Genomic DNA, 22,950 nt, shown 5'->3' with positions numbered 1-22,950 from the left:
CAGCCTGTCGTTTCCAATGGGAACAAATTATTCGTGGATGCGTTCGTAAATTCGCTGTGGCTATGTACTCCGATTTCAGAGCGCTATTGTCTGCGTGTGCAATAACTCAATTTGCTTTTGCAATCCTTCTAAACAACGCGATTTTTAAAAACGTTTGCAAAGGGTAAAGTCTACAAAACTTAGTCCACTCTGTTCATAACAGAGTGTCGGCCAAAATCCATCTTGTTTCATCCTTCTGCCGCTGCCGTCCAGTGGGCTTCCTCTCACTACATTTATACATCCGGTTAAATATCTGTCTCATTGTTCTATCTGTGCGTTTCAAGAGTGAAAGTAAGAGCAGTACGGACAGACAGATCAAGTTAAGATAATACGACTTTTGATCTGGTATTTGACGACCCTCTCATCCAAACCTGATGTTTGTGACTAGTTTGTTTATTTTCTGTCTTGGTTGACATCGTGACAATATTGTGCGGTAAGTAGCTAAACGAATTGATATTCTTAAATTGCACATCTTTTTCTTGCCTCAGCCATAATCTATGTAATTAGCTATGTATTTCAGTAGCAGGTGATCCTGTCTGTGTTGCTTTGCAGGGTCAGTGAAATAGTCAGTAAATGAACTCACAAATTCATGCAGATTATTATTATTGTTAAACCAATCAATATTTGCATTGTGTAATGCAATTTGACCTTTACTTGATCAGAACATTGTGTATTGTTGTGACAAGAAAGAACTGTTGTGACAGTAACCAATAAAAACGAATAGATACATTTATCTTTGTCAGAGCAAAAGAGTGTTGGCTGATTATGCTTTGAAAATGATCCCGACTAACGGGCTGTGCATACTTACACTTTCACTTTCTGATTACTGGAAGAGCAGTACGGACAGACAGATCAAGTTAAGATAATACGACTTTTGATCTGGTATTTGACGACCCTCTCATCCAAACCTGATGTTTGTGACTAGTTTGTTTATTTTCTGTCTTGGTTGACATCGTGACAGTATTGTGCGGTAAGTAGCTAAACGAATTGATATTCTTAAATTGCACATCTTTTTCTTGCCTCAGCCATAATCTATGTAATTAGCTATGTATTTCAGTAGCAGGTGATCCTGTCTGTGTTGCTTTGCAGGGTCAGTGAAATAGTCAGTAAATGAACTCACAAATTCATGCAGATTATTATTATTGTTAAACCAATCAATATTTGCATTGTGTAATGCAATTTGACCTTTACTTTATCAGAACATTTTGTATTGTTGTGACGAGAATGAACTGTTGTGAAAGTAACCAATAAAACCGAATAGATACATTTATTTTTGTCAGAGCGAGAGTGTTGGTTGATAATGCGTTGAACGTTATCCCCGACCAACGGGCTGTGCATACTTACACTTTCACTTTCTGATTACTGGAAATCGGGAGGATGTTTCAAGAGTGAAAGTAGAAGCAGTACAGACGTGTTTACATAACCTGTTAAGATAATACGACTTTTGATCTGGTATTTGACGACCCTCTCATCCAAACCTGACGTTGTGACAAGTTTGTTTATTTTCTCTGTTGATTGACATCGTGAGAGTATTGTGCAAGTAAAAAATATATATTATTAAATTGGGCATATTTTTCTTGCCCCAGCCACAATAGAATTAGCCTATGTACTGTATTTCCATGTATAGGTAGCTGCAGTCCAATATGGCAATCGGAGTATGGGCGAGTGGGTGTGTCGAAAGAAATCAAGTCAGCTATTGGGCAGATTTGTTGCTACTCAAAACCGTTTTTCGTGGTTGATTGAGCTGGATGACGAGTAAATCGGCAACCACTGCAGCAGTGTTGTATCAACGTGCCTGACAATTTAAGGGGCTTCATACTGGGTATCATGGTAGTGTCGCCGGCGGTAGCTAACGTGGCCATTTTCTCTCCACGGGATTTTATTTAAAGTAGAATAGCAGTCTGGCATACACCATAAAAACACATTTTGATAACCATCTATACTGAACAAAGTTATTAACGCTTCATGCAACAATTTAAGGATTTTACTGAGTTACATTTCATACAAGGAAATCAGTCAATTGAAATTAATTTATTTGGCCCTAATCTATGGATTTCACATGACTGGGCAGGGGCCCAACCACAGGGGAGTCCATGCCCAGCCAATCAGAATGAGTTTTTTTGGAATATCTTGGCAAAGGAGAAATGCTCTCTAACAGGGATGTGAAATTGGAGAGAAATTAGCTTTTTGTGCATATGGAACATTTCTGGGATCTTTTATTTCAACTCATATAACATGGGACCGACACTTTACACTTTATATTTTTGTTCAGTAGATGTCCCCTTGATACCTACATACATACATACATACATACAGTTGAAGTCGGACGTTTACATACACTTAGGTTGGAGTCATTAACACTTGTTTTTCAACCACTCCACAGATTTCTTGTTAACACCTGAAGGTATATTGGTTATCTGTACAAACAATAGTACACAAGTATAAACACCATGGGACCACACAGCCGTCATACCGCTCAGGAAGGAGACGCGTTCTTTCTCCTAGAGATGATCAAACTTTGGTGCGAAAAGTGTAAATTAATCCCTGAACAACAGCCAAGGACCGTGTGAAGATGCTGGAGGAAACAGGTACAAAAGTATCTATATCCACAGTAAAACAAGTCCTATATCGACATAACCTGAAAGGCCGCTCAGCAAGGAAGAAGCCACTGCTCCAAAACTGCCATAAAAAAGCCAGACTACAGTTTGCAACTGCACATGAGGACAAAGATCGTACTTTTTGGAGAAATGTCCTCTGGTCTGATGAAACAAAAATAGAACTGTTTGGCCAATAATGACCATCATTATGTTTGGAGGAAAAATGGGGAGGCTTGCAAGCCGAAGAACATCATCCCAACCGTGAAGCATGGGGGTGGCAGCATCATGTTGTGGGGGTGCTTTGCTGCAGGAGGGACTGGTGCACTTCACAAAATAGATGGCATCGTGAGGTAGAAAAATGATGTGGATATATTGAAGCAACATCTCAAGACATCAGTCAGGGAGTTAAAGCTTTGTCGCAAATGGGTCTTCCAAATGGACAATGACCCCAAGCATACTTCCAAAGTTGTGGCAAAATGGCTTCAGGACAACAAAGTCAAGGTATTGGAGTGGCCATCACAAAGCTCTGACTTCCATCCTATAGAAAATGACTCAATTAAACCAGCTCTGTCAGAAGGAATGGGCCAAAATTCACCCATCTTATTGTGGGAAGCTTGTGGAAGGCTATCCGAAACGTTTGACCTAAGTTAAACAATTTAAAGGCAATGCTACCAAATACTAATTGAGTGTATGTACATTTCTGACCCACTGGGAATGTGATGAAAGAAATAAAAGCTGAAATAAATCATTCTCTCTACTATTATTTTGACTTTTCACATTCTTAAAATAAAGTGGTGATCCTAACTGACCTAAGACAAGGAATTCTTACTAGGATTAAATGTCAGGAATTGTGAAAAAATGAGTTTAAATGTATTTGGCTAAGGTGTATGTAAACTTCCGACTTCAACTGTACATACGGTCTACTACTAAATGGGGAGGGCATGAACGGCAACAACACCGGGACACAGTACCCTTTGCTCCAGCTTGACTGAGCACTACTGTGTGGTCCTGTGTGGCTCAGTTGGTAGAGCATGGTGCTTGCAACGCCAGGGTTGTGGGTTCATTCCCCACGGGGGGACCAGGATGAATATGTATGAACTTTCCAATTTGTAAGTCGCTCTGGATGAGAGCGTCTGCTAAATGACTTAAATGTACTGTCTGGCAACGGCATGGGAAATAGCTACCTCGTAGCCAATATCAGGGTGAACGTCACAGTAATCACACACAAACAACACATGAAGCAACAGTACACCCCATCGTAAATACTTTTAATAAGTCACTTTTAAATATGACTGAGACTCATCATCTGGCTTGAAAACAGAAGTCCAAACTATATTTCAATGTAAGGTAGTTGCGTAATAAGAAATGGAAGAAAAAAAACTCACAGTTCAATCAAAACCGTCTAACCTATAGCAGAGCGCTTTCGACACACCCACTCCTTTCGACACACCCATTCCTCTCGACACGCTCACTCCTTTCCTTTCGACACACGCACTCGCCCATTGTGATTTGGTTGCCATATTGGGATTCAGCTACCATCTTGTCTCTATTTCAGTAACAGGTGATCATGTCTGTGTCGCTCTGCAGGGTCAGTGAAATGCAGTCAGTCATGAACAATAAGGAGGTAAAGATGCTGCAAATGTTCAATTGACCTCTCTATCATAGTTTTTTATTCATTTTCTTCTATTGATATGTTATTGACATTAGGTATATTTGCAGGTGGAAATCTTAGCACCTTTAAGTAGGCCTCAAGAGGACCTCTTGTCAGATGCAATGGGAAACTACTCAGCCACAGGAGGCGAACCAAACACACTTCCTACAGACGTTAACAAAGACGCTAACATTCAAGAATCAATTCAAGATGTAAACAAACTTCCCACCGACAGCGAGAAATCATCCAAGCTTTCAAGCAAGGCTGTCATTAAGGTTGCTGCTGTTATCGTTTTCTAATAGGTTTTTTGTTGAAGTTTGATTACGAGACAATTTTCCATAATTAGCTAATTGAAATAAAAATCACATTTGGTGTTTCATTCAATTTTGGATCGTGTGCTTTGAGTTCTAGTGGTGAGTGTTAAAGTGTGTTTATTCAAGGTGGGGAATGCAGATGACATGGAGACCTATGAGCAGAATAACATCCAGGTACTGTATGTGTAGCATATACTCTCATTTCAAACTTTGGTTCTTATCAGCTGATATTACCAACTGTACAATTAAATTAGATCATTGACATTAATTAAATGTTAAATATGCAGCGTTAATAAGGGTGACGTCATCATGCAATAAAGCCTTGTAATCTTATCCATTTTTTATAATACAATCTTGTGTGATTTCTGAACTTTTCTCTCTGTTGCAGCAGGAACCTCCAAAAGGTATGCCTACTGTGAAATCAAGTATCTGGGTCCCAATTAACTTGTGGTAACCGCATGTAGCAGGATATCAAAGAGTCCCGAGATCAGTATTGCAATCATCTTCTATTTATTTAACATTTCAACATTTCAGGGGAATAGGCATCTGGGCATCTGGCAAAAAAGGTTGTGTCTGAAAACAATAGGCCTGCTACCTATCAGTTCGTGCTGTCCATGGTGCAGAACTTTTGTGCGCCCATTCACTGAAAAAATGAAGGTTCTTAAATGATGGTACTTCTTCAGCTCTTAAACTTCTTAGGGATAGGGGACGACATTTTCACTTTTGGATGAATTTGTGCCCAAATTAAACGGCCTCGTACTCTGTCCTAGATCATATGATATGCATATTATTATTACTATTGGATAGAAAACACTCTGAAGTTTCTAAAACTGTTTGAATTATATCTGTGAGTAAAACAGAACTCATATGGCAGGCAAACTTCCAAACAGGAAGTGAAAATTCTGAAATGGGTCGCTGTGAAAGGCATCGCCTATTCAATTGCCTTATATTTATGGATCTGTATGCACTTCATACGCCTTCCACTAGATGTCAACAGGCAGTAGAACGTGGAATGAAGCATATAGCTTGATGTGGGACCGGATGAGAGCCAATGGAGTGACTGGTCAGGCATATTGCCAGTTCTTGGCCACGCACACTACGCATGTGATGTCCTTGTCTGCAATGCGTTAGATAGACATGAAGAAATGCTCCGTTTGGGACGTTATTGGATATATATGAGAAAAACATCCTGAAGATTGATTCTCAACTGAGTTTAACCAGTTTATTCGATTTGTAATATCACTTTTTGAAGTTTTCGTTCATTAGCGTAAAGTTCGATGGACACGTGAACTACACATGCTAGCCAAAGTTGCTAATTCGACAGAAGTAATGGACATTATAAAACAAAAAAACTATTTATTGTGGAACTAGGATTCCTGGCACTGCATTCTGATGAAAGATCATCAAAGGTAAGGGAATATTTATGATGTAATTTCGTATTTCTGTTGACTCCAACATGGCGGAGAATGGCTGAGCGCTGTGTCAGGTTAATGCATGCTGTGCTTTTTACTAAAGTTATTTTTTAAATCTAACACAGCGGTTGCATTAAGAACCAGTGTATCTTTAATTATATGTTAAACATGTATCTTTCATCAAAGTTTATGATGAGTATTTCTGTATTTCACGTTGCTATCTGTAATTACTTTCGCTATTTTGGAGCCATTTCTGAACATGGCGCCAATGTAAAACCACGATTTGTGGCTATAAATATGCACATAATCGAACAAAACATAAATGTATTGTATAACATGATGTCATATGACTGTCATCTGATGAAGTTGTTCAAAGGTTAGTGATTCATTTTATCTCTATTTGTGGGTTTTGTGAAAGCTATCTTTTCTGTAAAAAAATGGCGGTGTGTTTTTGGATATTGTGGTGAGCTAACATAAATATATGTTGTGTTTTCGCTGTAAAACATTTTAAAAATCGGACATTTTGGCTGGATTCACAAGATGTTTATCTTTAATTATATGTACAACATGTACTTTTCATCAAAGTTTTATGATGAGTATTTATGTATTTCATGTGGCTATCTGTAATTACTTTCGCTATTTTGGAGCCATTTCTGAACATGGCGCCAATGTAAAACCATGATTTGTGGCTATAAATATGCACATAATCGAACAAAACATAAATGTATTGTATAACATGATGTCATATGACTGTCATCTGATGAAGTTGTTCAAAGGTTAGTGATTAATTTTATCTCTATTTGTGGGTTTTGTGAAAGCTATCTTTTCTGTGAAAAAATGGCGGTGTGTTTTTGGATATTGTGGTGAGCTAACATAAATATATGTTGTGTTTTCGCTGTAAAATATTTAAAAAATCGGACATGTTGGCTGGATTCACAAGATGTTTATCTTTCATTTGCTGTATTGGACTTGTGATTTCATGAAATTATATTATATTATATCCCTGTGGCGCTAGGCTATGCTATGCTAGTCAGCGTTTCTGATGAGAATGATCCCGGATCCGGGATGGGTAGTCCGGTTTCTTGGAGAACTCTTGCCCAAGAATAACCTTGCATCGACAGTTCTTCAGAATTCTAAAAGGTTTTTGAAATGTATAGAAAGCCTGCAGATGTGTCCCTTTCATAGCACACAGCAAATTGGCCAGTGTTGATTTGTCAGTGTAACATTTCTAGTGTCGATGCAATAATTAAATTAACACTGTAAAGAGTTAAATAAAAATTCAGTGGTGTAAAATAACCCCATTGTTGGTGTTAATAACCAGCATTGAACCAAAACCATGCCCATTATTATCATATTTCCCAGCATGCTCTATTGCAGGTAGATTTTTTAGAATAGTTTGTATTAATATCTATGTTTTTGCATGTACATTACCAGTCAAAAGTTTGGACACACCTTCTCATTCCAGGGTTTTTCTTTAGTTTTACTATTTTCTACATTGTAGAATATTAGAGAAGACATCAAAACTATGAAATAACACATATTGAATCACGTAGTAACCATAAAAGTGTTAAACTAATCAAAATATATTTTATATTTGAGATTCTTCAAAGTAGCCACCCTTTGCCTTGATGACAGTTTTGCACACTCTTGGCATTCTTTCAACCAGCTTTATTCTTTCAACCACATCACAGGATTCCTGCCGCAAGCTCTGAACCATTACACCGGATCATCGCAGCTAGCTAGCTGCAATTGAGTGGCTACTTTTAGCTAACGCCTCTGTCCCGAAGCAAGCACCAGTTAGCCTTGAGCTAGGCCCATATACCAGCTAACTTCTTGGGCTACAATACCTCTTTTGACAACTGGCCTGACCCTTTATTGTCGACACGGAGCCCCGCCGATCCATCACGACTGGTCTGCCAATGTAATCGTCCGATGTTGTTTCAACAGGCTTTTCCGCTGCGATGTCGCCGAAGACCCATCCGCTAGCCCGGCCCGCTAGCTTTCTGAACGCCGTTGTCTCCCTCTCGCCTAGCATAGTAGCGACTACCAAACAGCTCCCTGACTCACCTATTGCTGCTCCCTGACTCACCTATTGCTGCTCATTGGACCCTGTGATCACTCGGCTACACAGCTGATGCCTGCTGGACTATTCACTAACGCGGTACCTCTTTTTGTTTATCTATCGGCCCCAGCCTCGAAATCAGGTCCTGTGCATACCTAACTGCCCATTCATTGCCATTTACCTGTTGTTGTCTTAGCTCTCCCAATCAACACCCGTGATGGCTTTATGCCTCTCTCTAATGTCACATGCCCTGTCTACTGCTGTCTCGGGTTAGTACTTATTGTTTTATTTCACTGTAGAGCCCCCAGTCCCGCTCAACATGCCTTAGATAGCTCTTTTGTCCCACCCCCCACACATGCAGAGACCTCACCTGGCTTAACTAGTGCCTCCAGAGATGCAATTGCTCTCATCGTCACTCAACGCCTAGGTTTACCTCCACTGTACACACATCCAACCATACCCTTGTCTGTACATCATGCCCCGGATCTAATCTACCACACCCAGAAATCTGCTCCTTTTATTCTCTGTTCCCAGCGCACTAGACAACCAATTCTTATAGCCTTTAGCCATACCCTTATTCTACTCCTCCATTCCTCTGGTGATGTAGAGGTTAACCTAGGCCCTGTAGCCCCCAGTACAACACCTATTCCCCAGGCACTCTCATTTGTTGACTTCTGTAACCGTAAAATCCTTGGTTTCATAAATGTTAACATCAGAAGCCTCCTCCCTAAGTGTTGTTTTACGCACTGCTTTAGCACACTCCGCCAACCCTGATGTCCTAGCCGTGTCTGAATCCTGGCTTAGGAAGGCCACCAAAAATTCTGAAATTTCCATCCCCAACTACAACATTTTCCGTCAAGATAGACCTGCCAAAGGGGGCGGTGCTGCAATAAACTGCAGAGATAGCCTGCCGAGTTATGTCATACCATCCAGGTCTGTGCCCAAACAGTTTGAGCTTCAATTTTTACAAATCCACCTTTCCAGGAATAAGTCTCTCACTGTTGCCACTTGTTATAGACCCCCCTCAGCCCCCAGCTGTGCCCTGGACCCCATATGTGAATTGATTGCCCGCCATTTATCTTCAGAGTTCGTACTGTTAGGTGACCTAAACGGGGATATGCTTAACACCCCGGCCGTCCTACAATCTAAGCTAGATGCCCTCAATCTCACACAAATGATCAATGAACCTACCAGGTACAACCCTAAATCCGTCAGCATGGGCACCCTAATAGACATTATCCTGACCAACCTGCCCTCCAAATACACCGCTGCTGTTTTCAATCAAGATCTCAGCGATCACTGCCTCATTGCCTGTATCCGCTGCGGGTCCGCGGTCAAACGACCACCCCTCATCACTATCAAACGCTCCCTAAAACACTTCTGCGAGCAGGCCTTTCTAATCGACCTGGCCCGGGTACCCTGGATGGATATTGACCTCATCCCGTCAGTTGAGGATGCCTGGTCATTCTTTAAAAGTTACTTCCTCACCATATTAGACAAGCATGCTCCGTTCAAAAAATGCAGAACTAAGAACAGATATAGCCCTTGGTTCACTCCAGACCTGACTGCCCTCGACCAGCACAAAAACATCCTGTGGCGAACTGCAATAGCATCGAAGAGCCCACGCGATATGCAACTGTTCAGGGAAGTCAGGAACCAATACACGCAGTCAGTCAGGAAAGCAAAGGCCAGCTTTTTCAAGCAGAAATTTGCATCCTGTAGCTCTAACTCCAAAAAGTTCTGGGATACTGTAAAGTCCATGGAGAACAAGAGCACCTCCTCCCAGCTGCCCACTGCACTGAGGCTAGGTAACACGGTCACCACCGATAAATCCGTGATGATCGAAGACTTCAACAAGCATTTCTCAATGGCTGGCCATGCCTTCCTCCTGGCGACTCCAACCTTGGCCAACAGCCCCCCCCCCCCCCCCGCTGCTACTCACCCAAGCCTCCCCAGCTTCTCCTTTACCCAAATCCAGATAGCAGATGTTCTGAAAGAGCTGGAAAACCTGGACCCATACAAATCAGCTGGGCTTGACAATCTGGACCCCCTATTTCTGAAACTGTCCGCCGCCATTGTCGCACCCCCTATTACCAGCCTGTTCAACCTCTCCTTCGTATCATCTGAGATCCCCAAGGATTGGAAAGCTGCCGCGGTCATCCCCCTCTTCAAAGGGGGAGACACCCTGGACCCAAACTGTTACAGACCTATATCCATCCTGCCCTGCCTATCTAAGGTCTTCGAAAGCCAAGTCAACAAACAGATCACTGACCATCTCGAATCCCACCGTACCTTCTCCGCTGTGCAATCCGGTTTCCGAGCCGGTCACGGGTGCACTTCAGTCACGCTCAAGGTACTAAATGATATCATAACCGGCATCGATAAAAGACAGTACTGTGCTGCCGTCTTCATCGACCTGGCCAAGGCTTTCGACTCTGTCAATCACCATATTCTTATCGGCAGACTCAGTAGCCTCGGTTTTTCTAATGACTGCCTTGCCTGGTTCACCAACTACTTTGCAGACAGAGTTCAGTGCGTCAAATCGGAAGGCATGCTGTCCGGTCCTCTGGCAGTCTCTATGGGGGTACCACAGGGTTCAATTCTCGGGCCGACTCTTTTCTCTGTATATATCAATGATGTTGCTCTTGCTGCGGGCGATTCCCTGATCCACCTCTACGCAGACGACACCATTCTGTATACTTCTGGCCCTTCTTTGGACACTGTGATAACCAACCTCCAAACGAGCTTCAATGCCATTCAACACTCCTTCCGTGGCCTCCAACTGCTCTTAAATGCTAGTAAAACCAAATGCATGCTCTTCAACCGTTCGCTGCCTGCACCCGCACGCCCGACTTGCATCACCACCCTGGACGGTTCTGACCTAGAATATGTGGACATCTATAAGTACCTAGGTGTCTGGCTAGACTGCAAACTCTCCTTCCAGACTCATATCACACATCTCCAATCCAAAATCAGATCTAGAGTCGGCTTTCTATTTCGCAACAGAGCCTCCTTCACTCACGCCGCCAAACTTACCCTAGTGAAACTGACTATCCTACCGATCCTCGACTTCGGCGATGTCATCTACAAAATGGCTTCCAATACTCTACTCAGCAAACTGGATGCAGTTTATCACAGTGCCATCCGTTTTGTTACTAAAGCACCTTATTCGACCCACCACTGCGACCTGTATGCCCTAGTCGGCTGGCCCTCGCTACATGTTCGCCGTCAGACCCACTGGCTCCAGGTCATCTACAAGGCTATGCTAGGTAAAGTGCCGCCTTATCTCAGTTCACTGGTCACGATGGCTACACCCACCCGTAGCACGCGCTCCAGCAGGTGTATCTCACTGATCATCCCTAAAGCCAAAACCTCATTTGGACGCCTTTCCTTCCAGTTCTCTGCTGCCTGCGACTGGAACGAATTGCAAAAATCTCTGAAGTTGGAGACTTTTATCTCCCTCAACAACTTTAAACATCTGCTATCCGAGCAGCTAACCGATCGCTGCAGCTGTACATAGTCCATCGGTATATAGCCCACCCAATTTACCTACCTCACCCCCCCCATACTGCTTTTATTTCCTTTTCTGCTTTTTTTGCACACCAGTATCTCTACTTGCACATGACCATCTGATGATTTACCACTCCAGTGTTAATCTGCTAAATTGTAATTATCTGATTTATTGCCTACCTCCTCATGCCTTTTGCACACATTGTATATAGATTCTCTTTTTTTCTTTTTTTCTACCATGTTATTGACTTGTTTATTGTTTACTCCATGTGTAACTCTGTGTTGTTGTCTGTTCACACTGCTATGCTTTATCTTGGCCAGGTCGCAGTTGCAAATGAGAACTTGTTCTCAACTAGCCTACCTGGTTAAATAAAGGTAAAATAAAAAATAAAATAAAGATCCTGGAAGGATATTGACCTCATCCCGTTAGTAGAGGATGCCTGGTTATTCTTTAAAAGTGCTTTCCTCACAATCTTAAATAAGCATGCCCCTTTCAAAAAATGTTGAACTAAGAACAGATATAACCCTTGGTTCACTCCAGACTTGACTGCCCTTGACCAGCACAAAAACATCCTGTGGCGTACTGCATTAGCATCGGATAGCCCCTGCGATATGAAACTTTTCAGGGAAGTTAGGAACCAATATACACAGTCAGTTAGGAAAGCAAAGGCTAGCTTTTTCAAACAGAATTTTTCATCCTGTAGCACAAATTCCAAAAAGTTTTGGGACACTGTAAAGTCCATGGAGACCAAGAGCACCTCCTCCCAGCTGCCCACTGCACTGAGGCTAGGAAACACTGTCACCACCGAAAAATCTATGATAATCGAGAATTTCAACAAGCATTTTGCTATGGCTGGCCATACTTTCCACCTGGCTACCCTAGCCAACTGCTCTGCACCCCCCGCAGCAACTTGCCCAAGCCCCCCCCCCTTGCTTCTCCTTCATCCATATCCAGATAGCTGATGTTCTGAAAGAGCGGCAAAATCTGGAGCCCTACAAATCAGCTGGGCTAGACAATCTGGACCCTCTCTTTCTAAAATGATCCGCCGCAATTGTTTCAACCCCTATTACTAGCCTGTTCAAACTCTCTTTCGTATCGTCTGAGATCCCTAAAGATTAGAAAGCTGCCACGGTCATCCCCCTCTTCAAAGGGGGAGACACTCTAGAACCAAACTGTTACAGACCCATATCTATCCTGCCCTGCCTTTCTAAAGTCTTCGAAAGCCAAGTTAACAAACAGATCACCAACCATTTCAAATCCCACTGTACCTTCTCCGCTATGCAATCTGTATTCCGAGCTGGTCATGGGTGCACCTCAGCCACGCTCAAGGTCCTAAACGATATCATAACCTCCATCAATAAAAGACAGTACTGTGCAGCTGTCTTCATCGACCTGGCCAAGGCTTTCGACTCTGTCAATCACTGCATTCTTTTCAGCAGACTCAATAGCCTTGGTTTCTCAAATGACTGCCTCGCCTGGTTCACCAACTACTTCTCAGATAGAGTTCAGTGTGTCAAATCGGACGGCCTGTTGTCCTGACCTCTGGCAGTCTCTATGGAGGTGCCACAGGGTTCACTTCTCGGACCGACTCTGTATATATCAATGATGTCGCTCTTTCTGCTGGTGATCCCTCTGATTCACCTCTACGCAGACGACACCATTCTGTATACTTCTGGCACTTCTTTGGATACTGTGTTAACAAACCTCCAAACGAGCTTCAATGCCATAGAACACTCCTTCCGTGGCCTCCAACTGCTCTTAAATGCTAGTAAAACTAAATGCATGCTCTTCAACCGATTGCTGCCTGCACCCGCACGCCCGACTTGCATCACTACTCTGACGTAGAATGTGTGGACAACTACAAACACCTAGGTGTCTGGTTACTGTAAACTCTCCTTCCAGACTCACAATAAGGATCTCCAATCCAAAATTAAATCTATAAATTGGCTTCCTATTTCGCAACAAAGCCTCTTTCAAACATGCTGATAAGCTTACCCTCGTAAAACTGACTATCCTACCGATCCTTGACTTCGGCGATGTCATTTATAAGTAGAGTGCCTCCAACACTCTACTCAGCAAATTAGATGTAGTCTATCACAGTGCCATCCGTTTTGTTAACAAAGCCCCATACACTGCCCACCACTGCGACCTGTATGCTCTCGTTGGCTGGCCCTCGCTTCATATTCGTCGCCAAACCCGCTGGCTCCAGGTCGTCTATAAGTCTTTGCTAGGTAAAGCCCCGCCTTATCTCAGCTCACTGGTCACCATAGCAACATCAACCTGTAGCACGCACTCCAGCAGGTATATATTTCACTGGTCATCCCCAAAGCCAACACCTCCTTTGGCCGCTTTTCCTTCCAGTTCTCTGCTGCCAATGACTGGAACGAATTGCAAAATTCACTGAAGCTGGAGACTTATATCTCCCTCACTAAGTTTAAGCATCAGCTGTCAGAGCAGCTTACCGATCACTGCACCTGTACACAGCCCATCTGTAAATAGCCCACCCAACTACCTCATCCCCATTTTGTTATTTCTTTTTGCTCTTTTGTACCCCAGTATCCCTACTTGCACATCATCATCTGCACATCTTTCATTCCAGTTTTAATGTTAAATTGTAATTTATTTTGCCACTATGGCCTATTTATTGCCTTACCTCCCTGATCTTATTACATTTACACATGCTGTGTATAGATTTTTCCAACGTGTTATTGACTGTACATTTGTTTATCCCATGTGTAACTCTGTGTTGTTGTTTTTGTCAAACTGCTTTGCATTATCTTAGCCAGGTCACAGTTGTAAATGTTCTCAACTGGCTTACCTGGTTAAATAAAGGTGAAATAAAATATATATATATATTTTTTAAAGGTAGTCAACTGGAATGCATTTCAATTAACAGGTGTGCCTTGTTAAGTTAATTTATGCAATTCCTTTCCTTCTTAATGCGTTTGAGCCAATCAGTAAAATACCAAATCCATATTATAGCAAGAACAGCTCAAATAAGCAGAGAAACAACAGACCATCATTACTCTAAGACATGAAGGTCAGTCAATGTGGAAAATGTCAAGAACATTAAAGGTTTCTTCAAGTGCAGTCGCAAAAACCATCAAGCGCTATGAAACTGGCTCTCAATGAGGACCGCCACAGCAAAGGGAGACCCAGAGTTACCTCTGCTGCAGAGGATTAGTTCATTAGTATTAACTGCACCTCAGAAACTGCAGCCCAAATAAATGCTTCACAGAGTTCATGTATCAGACACATCTCAACATCAACTGTTCGGAGGAGACTGCGTAAATCAGGTCTTCATGGTCAAATTGCTGCAAAGAAACCACTACTAAAGGACACCAATAAGAAGAGACTTGCTTGGGCCAAGAAACACGAGCAATGGACATTAGACCGGTGGAAATCTCTCCTTTGGTCTGATGAGTCCAAATTGGAGATTTTTTAGTCTAACCGCCGGGTCTTTGTGAGATGCAGAGTAGGTGATCTCCGTATGTGTGGTTCCCACCGTGAAGCATGGAGTAGGAGGCATGGGAGTGCCTTGTTGGTGACACCGTCAGTTATTTTTTTAGAATTCAAGTCACACTTAACCAGCATTGCTACCACAGCATTCTACAGCCATACACCATCCCCTCTGGTTTGCGCTTAGTGGGGTTATCATTTGTTTTTCAACAGGACAATGACCTAAAACACACCTTCAGGCTGTGTAAGGGCTATTTGACCAAAAACCAGAGTGATGGAGTGCTGTATTAGATGACCTGGCCTCCACAATCACCCGACTTCAACCCAATTGAGATGGTCTGGGATGAGTTGGACCGCAGAGTGAAGGAAAAGCAGCCAACAAGTGCTCAGCATATGTGGGAACTCCTTCAAGACTGTTGGAAAAGCATTCCTCATGAAGCTGGTTGAGAGAATGCCAAGAGTGTGCAAAGCTGTCATCAAGGCAAAGGGTGGCTACTTTGAAGAATCTAAAATATATTTAGATTTGTTTACCACTTTTTTGGTTACTATGTGATTCCATATGTGTTTTTTCATAGTTTTGATGTCTTCACTATTATTCTGCAATGTAGAAAATAGTTCAAATAAAAACCCTTGAATGAGTAGGTGTGTTAATTATTATTATTATTAATTATCCTATGCTACTCAAATATGAATAACATACATTTTTCTTTGCTATTCCAGTCTGTTACTTGGACGTTTTTCACCCGTTACTGAAATGGTTGTTCCAGTTTAGATGTTTTAAAGGGGCAATCAGCAGCTGCTATGCACATTGTTGGACTTATAAATGAATGACATGTACCCAGTGAATCTTGAAGAATATAACTTATAAATGCCTCATGAGTTTAGTTGAACTGTCGTACCCCATCAAAACCCAAAATATAAGCTTGTTTTGTGGGTTTGTAAGCAATGTAAACGAACACTATATAGCCTCATAACATGTTTAAAACTATAATTTTTAAATAAAGTATGGTCAGTCCATGCAAGCTTGCATGCATAGCTTTGTATTTGAATTTGAGAGAGGTTACATTTCTCCAGACCCATCCCTCAGCTTCTTACCAAACAGGGGGGATGCTTTGTTACCGTTTCAACTACTTCATTCTGAATACAGGTGAATAAAAATACTAAATGTTGGATATCACCTCTCTGTCTGGATTCCAATAGGAATTACACATCACTTTGCAAGCCAGCATAATGTGACTTGCAGGCCTGATGTAACAACCAATGTGACTTGCAGGCCTGATGCAACAACCATGTCTCTGTCACTAGCTAACAAAGTCATGGGTGGTACTGGTAATTCAAAAATGTACTCGAAAGGCATCCTGGGAAATATGCAAATAAGGGTTATAACCCTACTGCAGAGCTATTCCATTCAGGTCCTGGAGAGCAAAAACATTTCTGGTTTTGGATTTTTCTATGGTTCTTTTAAGAACCATACAATTTATGGTTTTCAGAGACCCATAGGGGTGTCAAAGTCATTCCATGGAGAGCCTGGAGTCTGCTGGTTTTTGATTTCTCCCTTACTAATCAGTGACTTTAATTCCTCAATCAAGTATAAGGGATGAGAGAACTTGCAGACACTCGCACTCCGTGGAATGAGTTTGCCCTATGGCATCACTCTCAAGAACCTTTATTTGGTTACAATTTGCAACTTTATTTTTAGGAGTGTAGAACGTGTGTGCTGATATACAGTTCACGCTGCTGTTGTGCTGTCCATAGTGGTGAAAGTTTGTGCACCAGTAGAACAGTTATTGTCCCCAATTGGTCAATCGCACTGCGAAGTTCCGCTATCTCCAACTTTTTGCATTCCTCTGGCCGTGCTCATTTTAGCGAGATCCGCTTTCCTTCCATTGAAAATGAATGGGCTCTGTCATTTTGTCGGTGCCCATCAATTTCGCAGACATTGCCTGTAAGGGCACAACAAGTGATTCCCGCAGGCTAGTTAGATGTCTTTATTGTAGCAGAGGCTTCAATACAATTGAAGTTAGCCTAGGGAACATGCAATTGAGATCCATCATGATGGCAGGCTGTAAGACTCTTTCAATATGCTTATGTTGTAACTGAGGTGTCACAGTTGCTTAACCACATACTTACACCATATGTTTATTGTTCTATAGAGTCGAAGATGGAGAAGTTCTTCACCATTCTGACTGGGAATACTCTGGGGTCTCATGAGGAAATAAATCGCCGGCTCACTGAAAATGGTTTAACTAAGGTGACGTCATCGGAGGAGAGTGATGTCATCATGGCTTTCTGTCCCATTGTCTCTCGTGCTGGGACTGATATTGAAGCAGCACTGCAGCAGATTCCTGGTAATCTTGGCACCCAGAACCAAGTGTACTGTAACAGTCTGTCATCAGAGACTATTTCCAGATCAACAATATCCATAAAGAAACTTCTCAAAAAGTGTTATCTAATTCCAAATGCTCTTATTTGTCCCTCTCTCTTTTGACAGCTGGTAAACCTGTCATTCTGGTAGTACTGCATCACACCTTCAACCCAGACTACACTGTACCTGACAGCAGCAGACTAGTGACCAGAGGTGATGTAATACTCACAGTGGACTGTCTCTTCTATGAGAGGCAGGGACTATTGGAGTGTCATCGCAATGAAGCAGCAGTCAAAACGATTGTGAACATAATACCGCCAGAGGTAATGTAGTTTATCCTGTGGGGTAATGCAAGCTTCAGTTGGGAATACTAACACCAAGTTGCACCTCCTGCATGCTTACCTATACTGTGTATTTTAACTTGCAGAATGGCTGGGAGATTATTGACAAGAGTGAAGTCAGTGAAGCCAGTAAAGCCCTTGAGCATAAAAACCTGGAGGTATTTTTTTCTAATTTCAGATTTTGCTACTTTGCTCAAAGGCTGATGTGATTGTACAACTGTACAAAAATATGCACTGTATTATGCTGGTGTCCAAACACTTTCCTAGGGATGATTAAATGTATTGAATCTGGACTGTCAAGACTGCATTAGACCACTTAGTTATAGCCTGGGCATTAGCTCTGGGAGCTAAAAACAAGCAATAAGCAATGAAGCAATCAGCAGGGTTACTTATTACATGGCTACACTGCACCCCCCTTTGAACTCCTCTCTGTAGCAACCCCAGCAACTGATAGACATTGACCGGTTGATCAGAATGAGTCACAGCACAAAAAAAACAGTTAACTTTTATACAAAAATAAGAGAGCTTACTTTTTGGGGTCATTTCTGAACTTCTCTCTCTGTTGCAGCAGGATTCTCCAAAAGGTAAGAAAGTACCTGTTATAAATCGAACATTGATATTATACCCACAGTTGGGCAGTTTATTACGTTTCCCTGCACTGCAGCACAGGTTAAGAAAAGTGCGGCTGCAAAGCGCATACAACTGCACCTTCAGGGGCATATTTACGAAATGTCCCCTATGTATTTCATGACATACTTTGCAAACAAATTTGACGCTTGTGAATGTACCATTGTTGCAGCACAGGTATTTTTTACCTAAATGTTTTTTCTCTCTGTAGTGCCAAGGATAGCTCTACTAGCTATTGTAGCAGGGAATACTCTGGGGTCTCATGAGGGCATAACACAGCAACTAACCACAACCAGTAGTGTAACTGGGGTGAAATCACCAAAGGAGAGTGATTTCATCATGGTTTTCTGTCCCATCGTCTCTCGTGCTGGGACTGATATTGAAGCAGCACTGCAGCAGATTCCAGGTAATTCAGTAATCTGACCAAATTCCTCTGACAGCTACTGTCTTCCATGTTTAGATGGGTCGAAGTAAAAGTAATTAACAATGGCAACAGTAATTTATACATGTTATTACATTTAGCATACGTTGCTAGGCTACTCATAGCCATGGTTTAGAGTTGACATGTATTTTGATTCCTTTTTGACAGCTGGTAAACCTGTCATTCTGGTAGTACTGCATCACACCTTCAACCCAGACTACACTGTACCTGACAGCAGCAGACTAGTGACCAGAGGTGATGTAATACTCACAGTGGACTGTCTCTTCCATGAGAGCCAGGGACTATTGGAGTGTCATCGCAATGAAGCAGCAGTCAAAGAGATTCTGAAGAAGCTTAATATACATCCTGAGGTATTCTATAATTTGTACACTCTTTTAAATACAATGTGACTCTATAGAACACATTTTATACAAGGAGAACCAGTTTTTATTTCTTGTTATTTTTTCACAGATTGCAGTTTCTTCCTTTGACCCTCGTATCATCTGGCAGTTCTCAACTGAAGTTTACCAATTGTTTAAGTCAGTTCTAACTTCATGTAAGTGTATTAATTGATATTATTCTTTACATGAACACAGGTCAAATCAATATCACATCAAGATAAGATGAAAGTACAATTTCAAATGTTATGTTAGCATCAGTAATCAAAATTGAATTCTGCAAACTGATACCACACTAGCTCCTAGTTGTACTAACTGTTAATTGTGCCTGGGTGTTTACCGTGTGAAGAAGACAATGATGCTGACATTGCTTTTATGAATAACAGGAAGATTAAAGGGATATTTCGGGGTTTTGGCAATGAGGCCATTTATCTACTCCCCCCAGAGTCAGATGAACGTGTGGATGTGATTTTTATGTCTCTGTGTCCAGTATGAAGGAAGTTAGACGTAGTTTCACGAGCAAATGCTGACTAGCATTAGCAAAATAACTAAGTCTATGGGTATCTGCTAGCATGCTAGTAGATACCCATAGCCTTCCAGTCATTGCGCTAACGCTAGTTAGCAATTGCACTAGCGCTAGTTAATTAACAACTTCCTTCAAACTGCACGCAGAGACATAAAAATAGTATCCACGAGTTAATCTGACTCTGGGGAAGTAGATAAAGGGGCTCTTTGCCAAAATTCCAAAGTATCCCTTTAATGAAAAACATATTCAATGGATGTTTAGGATTTAGGATGACACAACAAGGGCCTGACTCTCATAAAGCTGCAGGATATTAGATTTATATCAGGACAAGATACTGTCAGTAACATCTGATGTGGTTTTGTTTCTTTAGGTCGGCAATGGGTGGGTTGGCCAGAGTGGCCGAGTCTTACCTCAACCACTGCAACAGATGAAGTGCCTGTTTGCGATCATGAAGTGCAACATTAAGATGAAGCACATTGCTCCCCAGCCTTTAAGTTGTGGATTGAAGTCTGATTTTGAAAAATGTCTATTCATAGTCAAAACATTTGACAATTTAACCCTAGAAATATAACTAACTATAAGCGTTAGAATATGCACTTATAGCCTAAGTGAGTCTGGAACAACTAAAGTGTGTTTTGTCAAAATTGCTTAATAATGAACTCCATTAATGTGGATAAGTATAAAGATAATGTAATATAATGCTTGAGACAACTTTTGATGGGAGTATAAATAAATATACACTACCTGCCAACAGTTTTAGAACACCTACATTCAAGGGTTTTTCAATATTTTTACTATTTTCTACATTGTAGAATAATAGTGAAGACATTAAAACTTTGAAATAACACATATGGAATCATGTAGTAACCAAAAAAGTGTTAAACAAATCAAAATATATTAAATGTTTTGAAATAATTCAAAGTAGCCAACCTTTGCCTTGATGACAGCTTTGCACACTGGCATTCTCTCAACCAGCTTCACCTGGAATGCTTTTCCAACAGTCGAAGGAGTTCCCACATATGCTGAGCACTTGTTGGCTGCTTTTCCTTCACTCTGCAGTCCGACTTATCCCAAAACCATCTCAATTTGGTTGAGGTCGGGGGATTGTGGAGGCCAGGCCATCTGATGCAGCACTCCATCACTCTCCTTCCTTACACAGCTTGGAGGTGTGTTGGGTCATTGTCCTGTTGAAAAACAAATGATAGTCCCACTGAGCCCAAACCAGATGGGATGGTGTATCGCTGCAGAATGCTATGGTAGCAATGCTGGTTAAGTGTGCCTTGAATTCTAAATAAATCACAGACAGTGTCACCAGCAAAGCACCCCCACACCATAACACCTCCTCCTCCATGCTTTACAGTGGGAACCACACATGCGGAGATCATCCATTTACCCACACTGCGTCTCACAAAGACACGGCGGTTGGAACCAAAAATCTCCAATTTGGACTCCAGGTCAAAGGATACATTTCCATCGGTCTAATGTCCATTGCTCTTGTTTCTTGGCCCAAGCAAGTCTCTTCTTATTGGTGTCCTTTAGTAGTGGTTTCTTTGCAGCAATTTGACCATGAAGGCCTGATTTACGCAGTCTCATCTGAACAGTTGATGTTGAGATGTGTCTGTTACTTGAACTCTGTTGAAGCATTTATTTGGGCTGCAATTTCTGTGGCTGGTAACTCTAATGAACATATCCTCTGCAGCACAGGTAACTCTGGGTCTTCATTTCCTGTTGCAGTCCTCATGAGAGCCAGTTTCATCATAGTGCTTGATGGTTTTTGCGACTGCACTTGAAGAAACTTTCAAAGTTCTTGAAATGCTCCGTATTGACTGACCTTCATGTCTTAAAGTAATGATGGACTGTCATTTCTCTTTGCTTATTTGAGCTGTTCTTGCCATAATATGGACTAGGTATTTTACCAAATAGGGCTATCTTCTGTATACCCCCCACCTAGTCACAACACAACTGATTGGCTCAAACACATTAAGAAGGAAAGAAATTCCACAAATTAACTTTTAAGATGGCACACCTGTTAATTATCTAAAATGCATACCAGGTGACTACTTCATGAAGTTTGTTGAGAGAATGCCAAGAGTGTGCAAAGCTGTCATCAAAGCAAAGGGTTGCTATTTGAAGAATCTCAAATATAAAATATATTTTGATTTTGTTTAACCCTTTTTTGGTTACTACATGATTCCATATGTGTTATGTCATAGTTTTGATGTCTTCACTATTATTCTGAAATGTAGAAAATAGTACAAATAAAGAAAAACCCTTGAATGAGTAGGTGTTCTAAAACTTTTGACCGGTGGTTTGTATATAAATAATATACTTTATACTGCTACATACTGTGATTTTGCAAACACAGGGTTGATCATAATCATGTGGCATTTCAATATAGCTGAAATTGTATTTTTGTTGTTGTTGCATTACCACATTATCTTGAAGTGTTTTGGCCCAATGGCAGCCCTGGCACTTGGGTGTGGAATAAAGAGAAATATAACTACTCTCACATCAACAGCTGTAACCTACTAAGTCCACGTGGCATATAAGATATTATTCAAGAATCAATAGATATCAGGTTTGAAGGTAAGACCCAGGTTCAGACAATGTTGAAGTAACAAAAGTGTATTCAATTGAACACAGGCAGGCAAAGGTACAGGACGGCAGGCAGGCTCAGAATCAGGGCAGGCAGAGGTCGGTAATCCAGAGTAGTGGGGCAAAGGTACAGGACTGTAGGCAGGCTCAGAGCAGGCAGAAAGGTCAAAACCGGGAAAACTAGGAAACGGGCACTATAGACAGGACAGGAGCAAGGGGGAAACCGCTGGTAGGTCTGAATGAACAAAACGAACTGGCAACAGACAAACCGAGAAGACAGGTATAAATACACAGGGGATATTGGGGAAGATGGAGGGGGTGGAGACACTCACAAAGACAGGTGAAACAGATCAGGGTGTGACAAGGGGCCTGTTAAAAGGACTATTCAACAGCATTGAATATCTCAGATTGTACCTTTTGATAAAAATGAATTAACACATCTGAGGGAGGGTCAATTTGTGTCAGCTGCATGTATTTTTAAAGGAGCGTAGGCAACCCTTCTTTCTTCAAGTATTATTTGAGGTCAATAACTATTGTTCACTGTGTTGCATTTAATTTAATCATAATGTAATCTGGGGTGGAAAATTCTAAACGTAATCTTTGGGACGTTCCAACTCTTTCATTACCCCATT

The 22,950-nt window shown here is 41.6% G+C and overlaps 1 protein-coding gene across 6 annotated transcripts; it reads left to right on the top strand.

Moving 5' to 3' along the window:
* LOC139556366 (uncharacterized) lies at positions 1-22,232 on the top strand. 6 transcript variants are annotated; one of them, XM_071370263.1, is made up of 13 exons: positions 1-472; positions 4,224-4,260; positions 4,356-4,562; positions 4,728-4,775; positions 4,990-5,005; positions 17,199-17,393; positions 17,537-17,733; positions 17,838-17,909; positions 18,320-18,335; positions 18,590-18,784; positions 18,968-19,170; positions 19,271-19,355; positions 20,094-22,232. In XM_071370263.1, exons 2-13 carry the CDS (start codon positions 4,234-4,236, stop codon positions 20,186-20,188), a joined length of 1,356 nt encoding a protein of 451 aa, XP_071226364.1. In that variant the 5' UTR covers positions 1-472; positions 4,224-4,233; the 3' UTR covers positions 20,189-22,232. The 6 variants fall into 6 exon arrangements, with proteins under 6 accessions (XP_071226364.1, XP_071226360.1, XP_071226361.1 ...); XM_071370259.1 differs by having other exon boundaries at positions 4,192-4,260; XM_071370260.1 differs by lacking the exon at positions 1-472 and adding an exon at positions 568-1,009 and having other exon boundaries at positions 4,198-4,260.
* Positions 22,233-22,950: the final 718 nt, after the last annotated feature.

The sequence above is a fragment of the Salvelinus alpinus genome, chromosome 27, assembly GCF_045679555.1.
Source record: "Salvelinus alpinus chromosome 27, SLU_Salpinus.1, whole genome shotgun sequence".
Taxonomy (NCBI): domain Eukaryota; kingdom Metazoa; phylum Chordata; class Actinopteri; order Salmoniformes; family Salmonidae; genus Salvelinus; species Salvelinus alpinus.
This window is presented reverse-complemented; position numbering and strand designations above follow the sequence as displayed.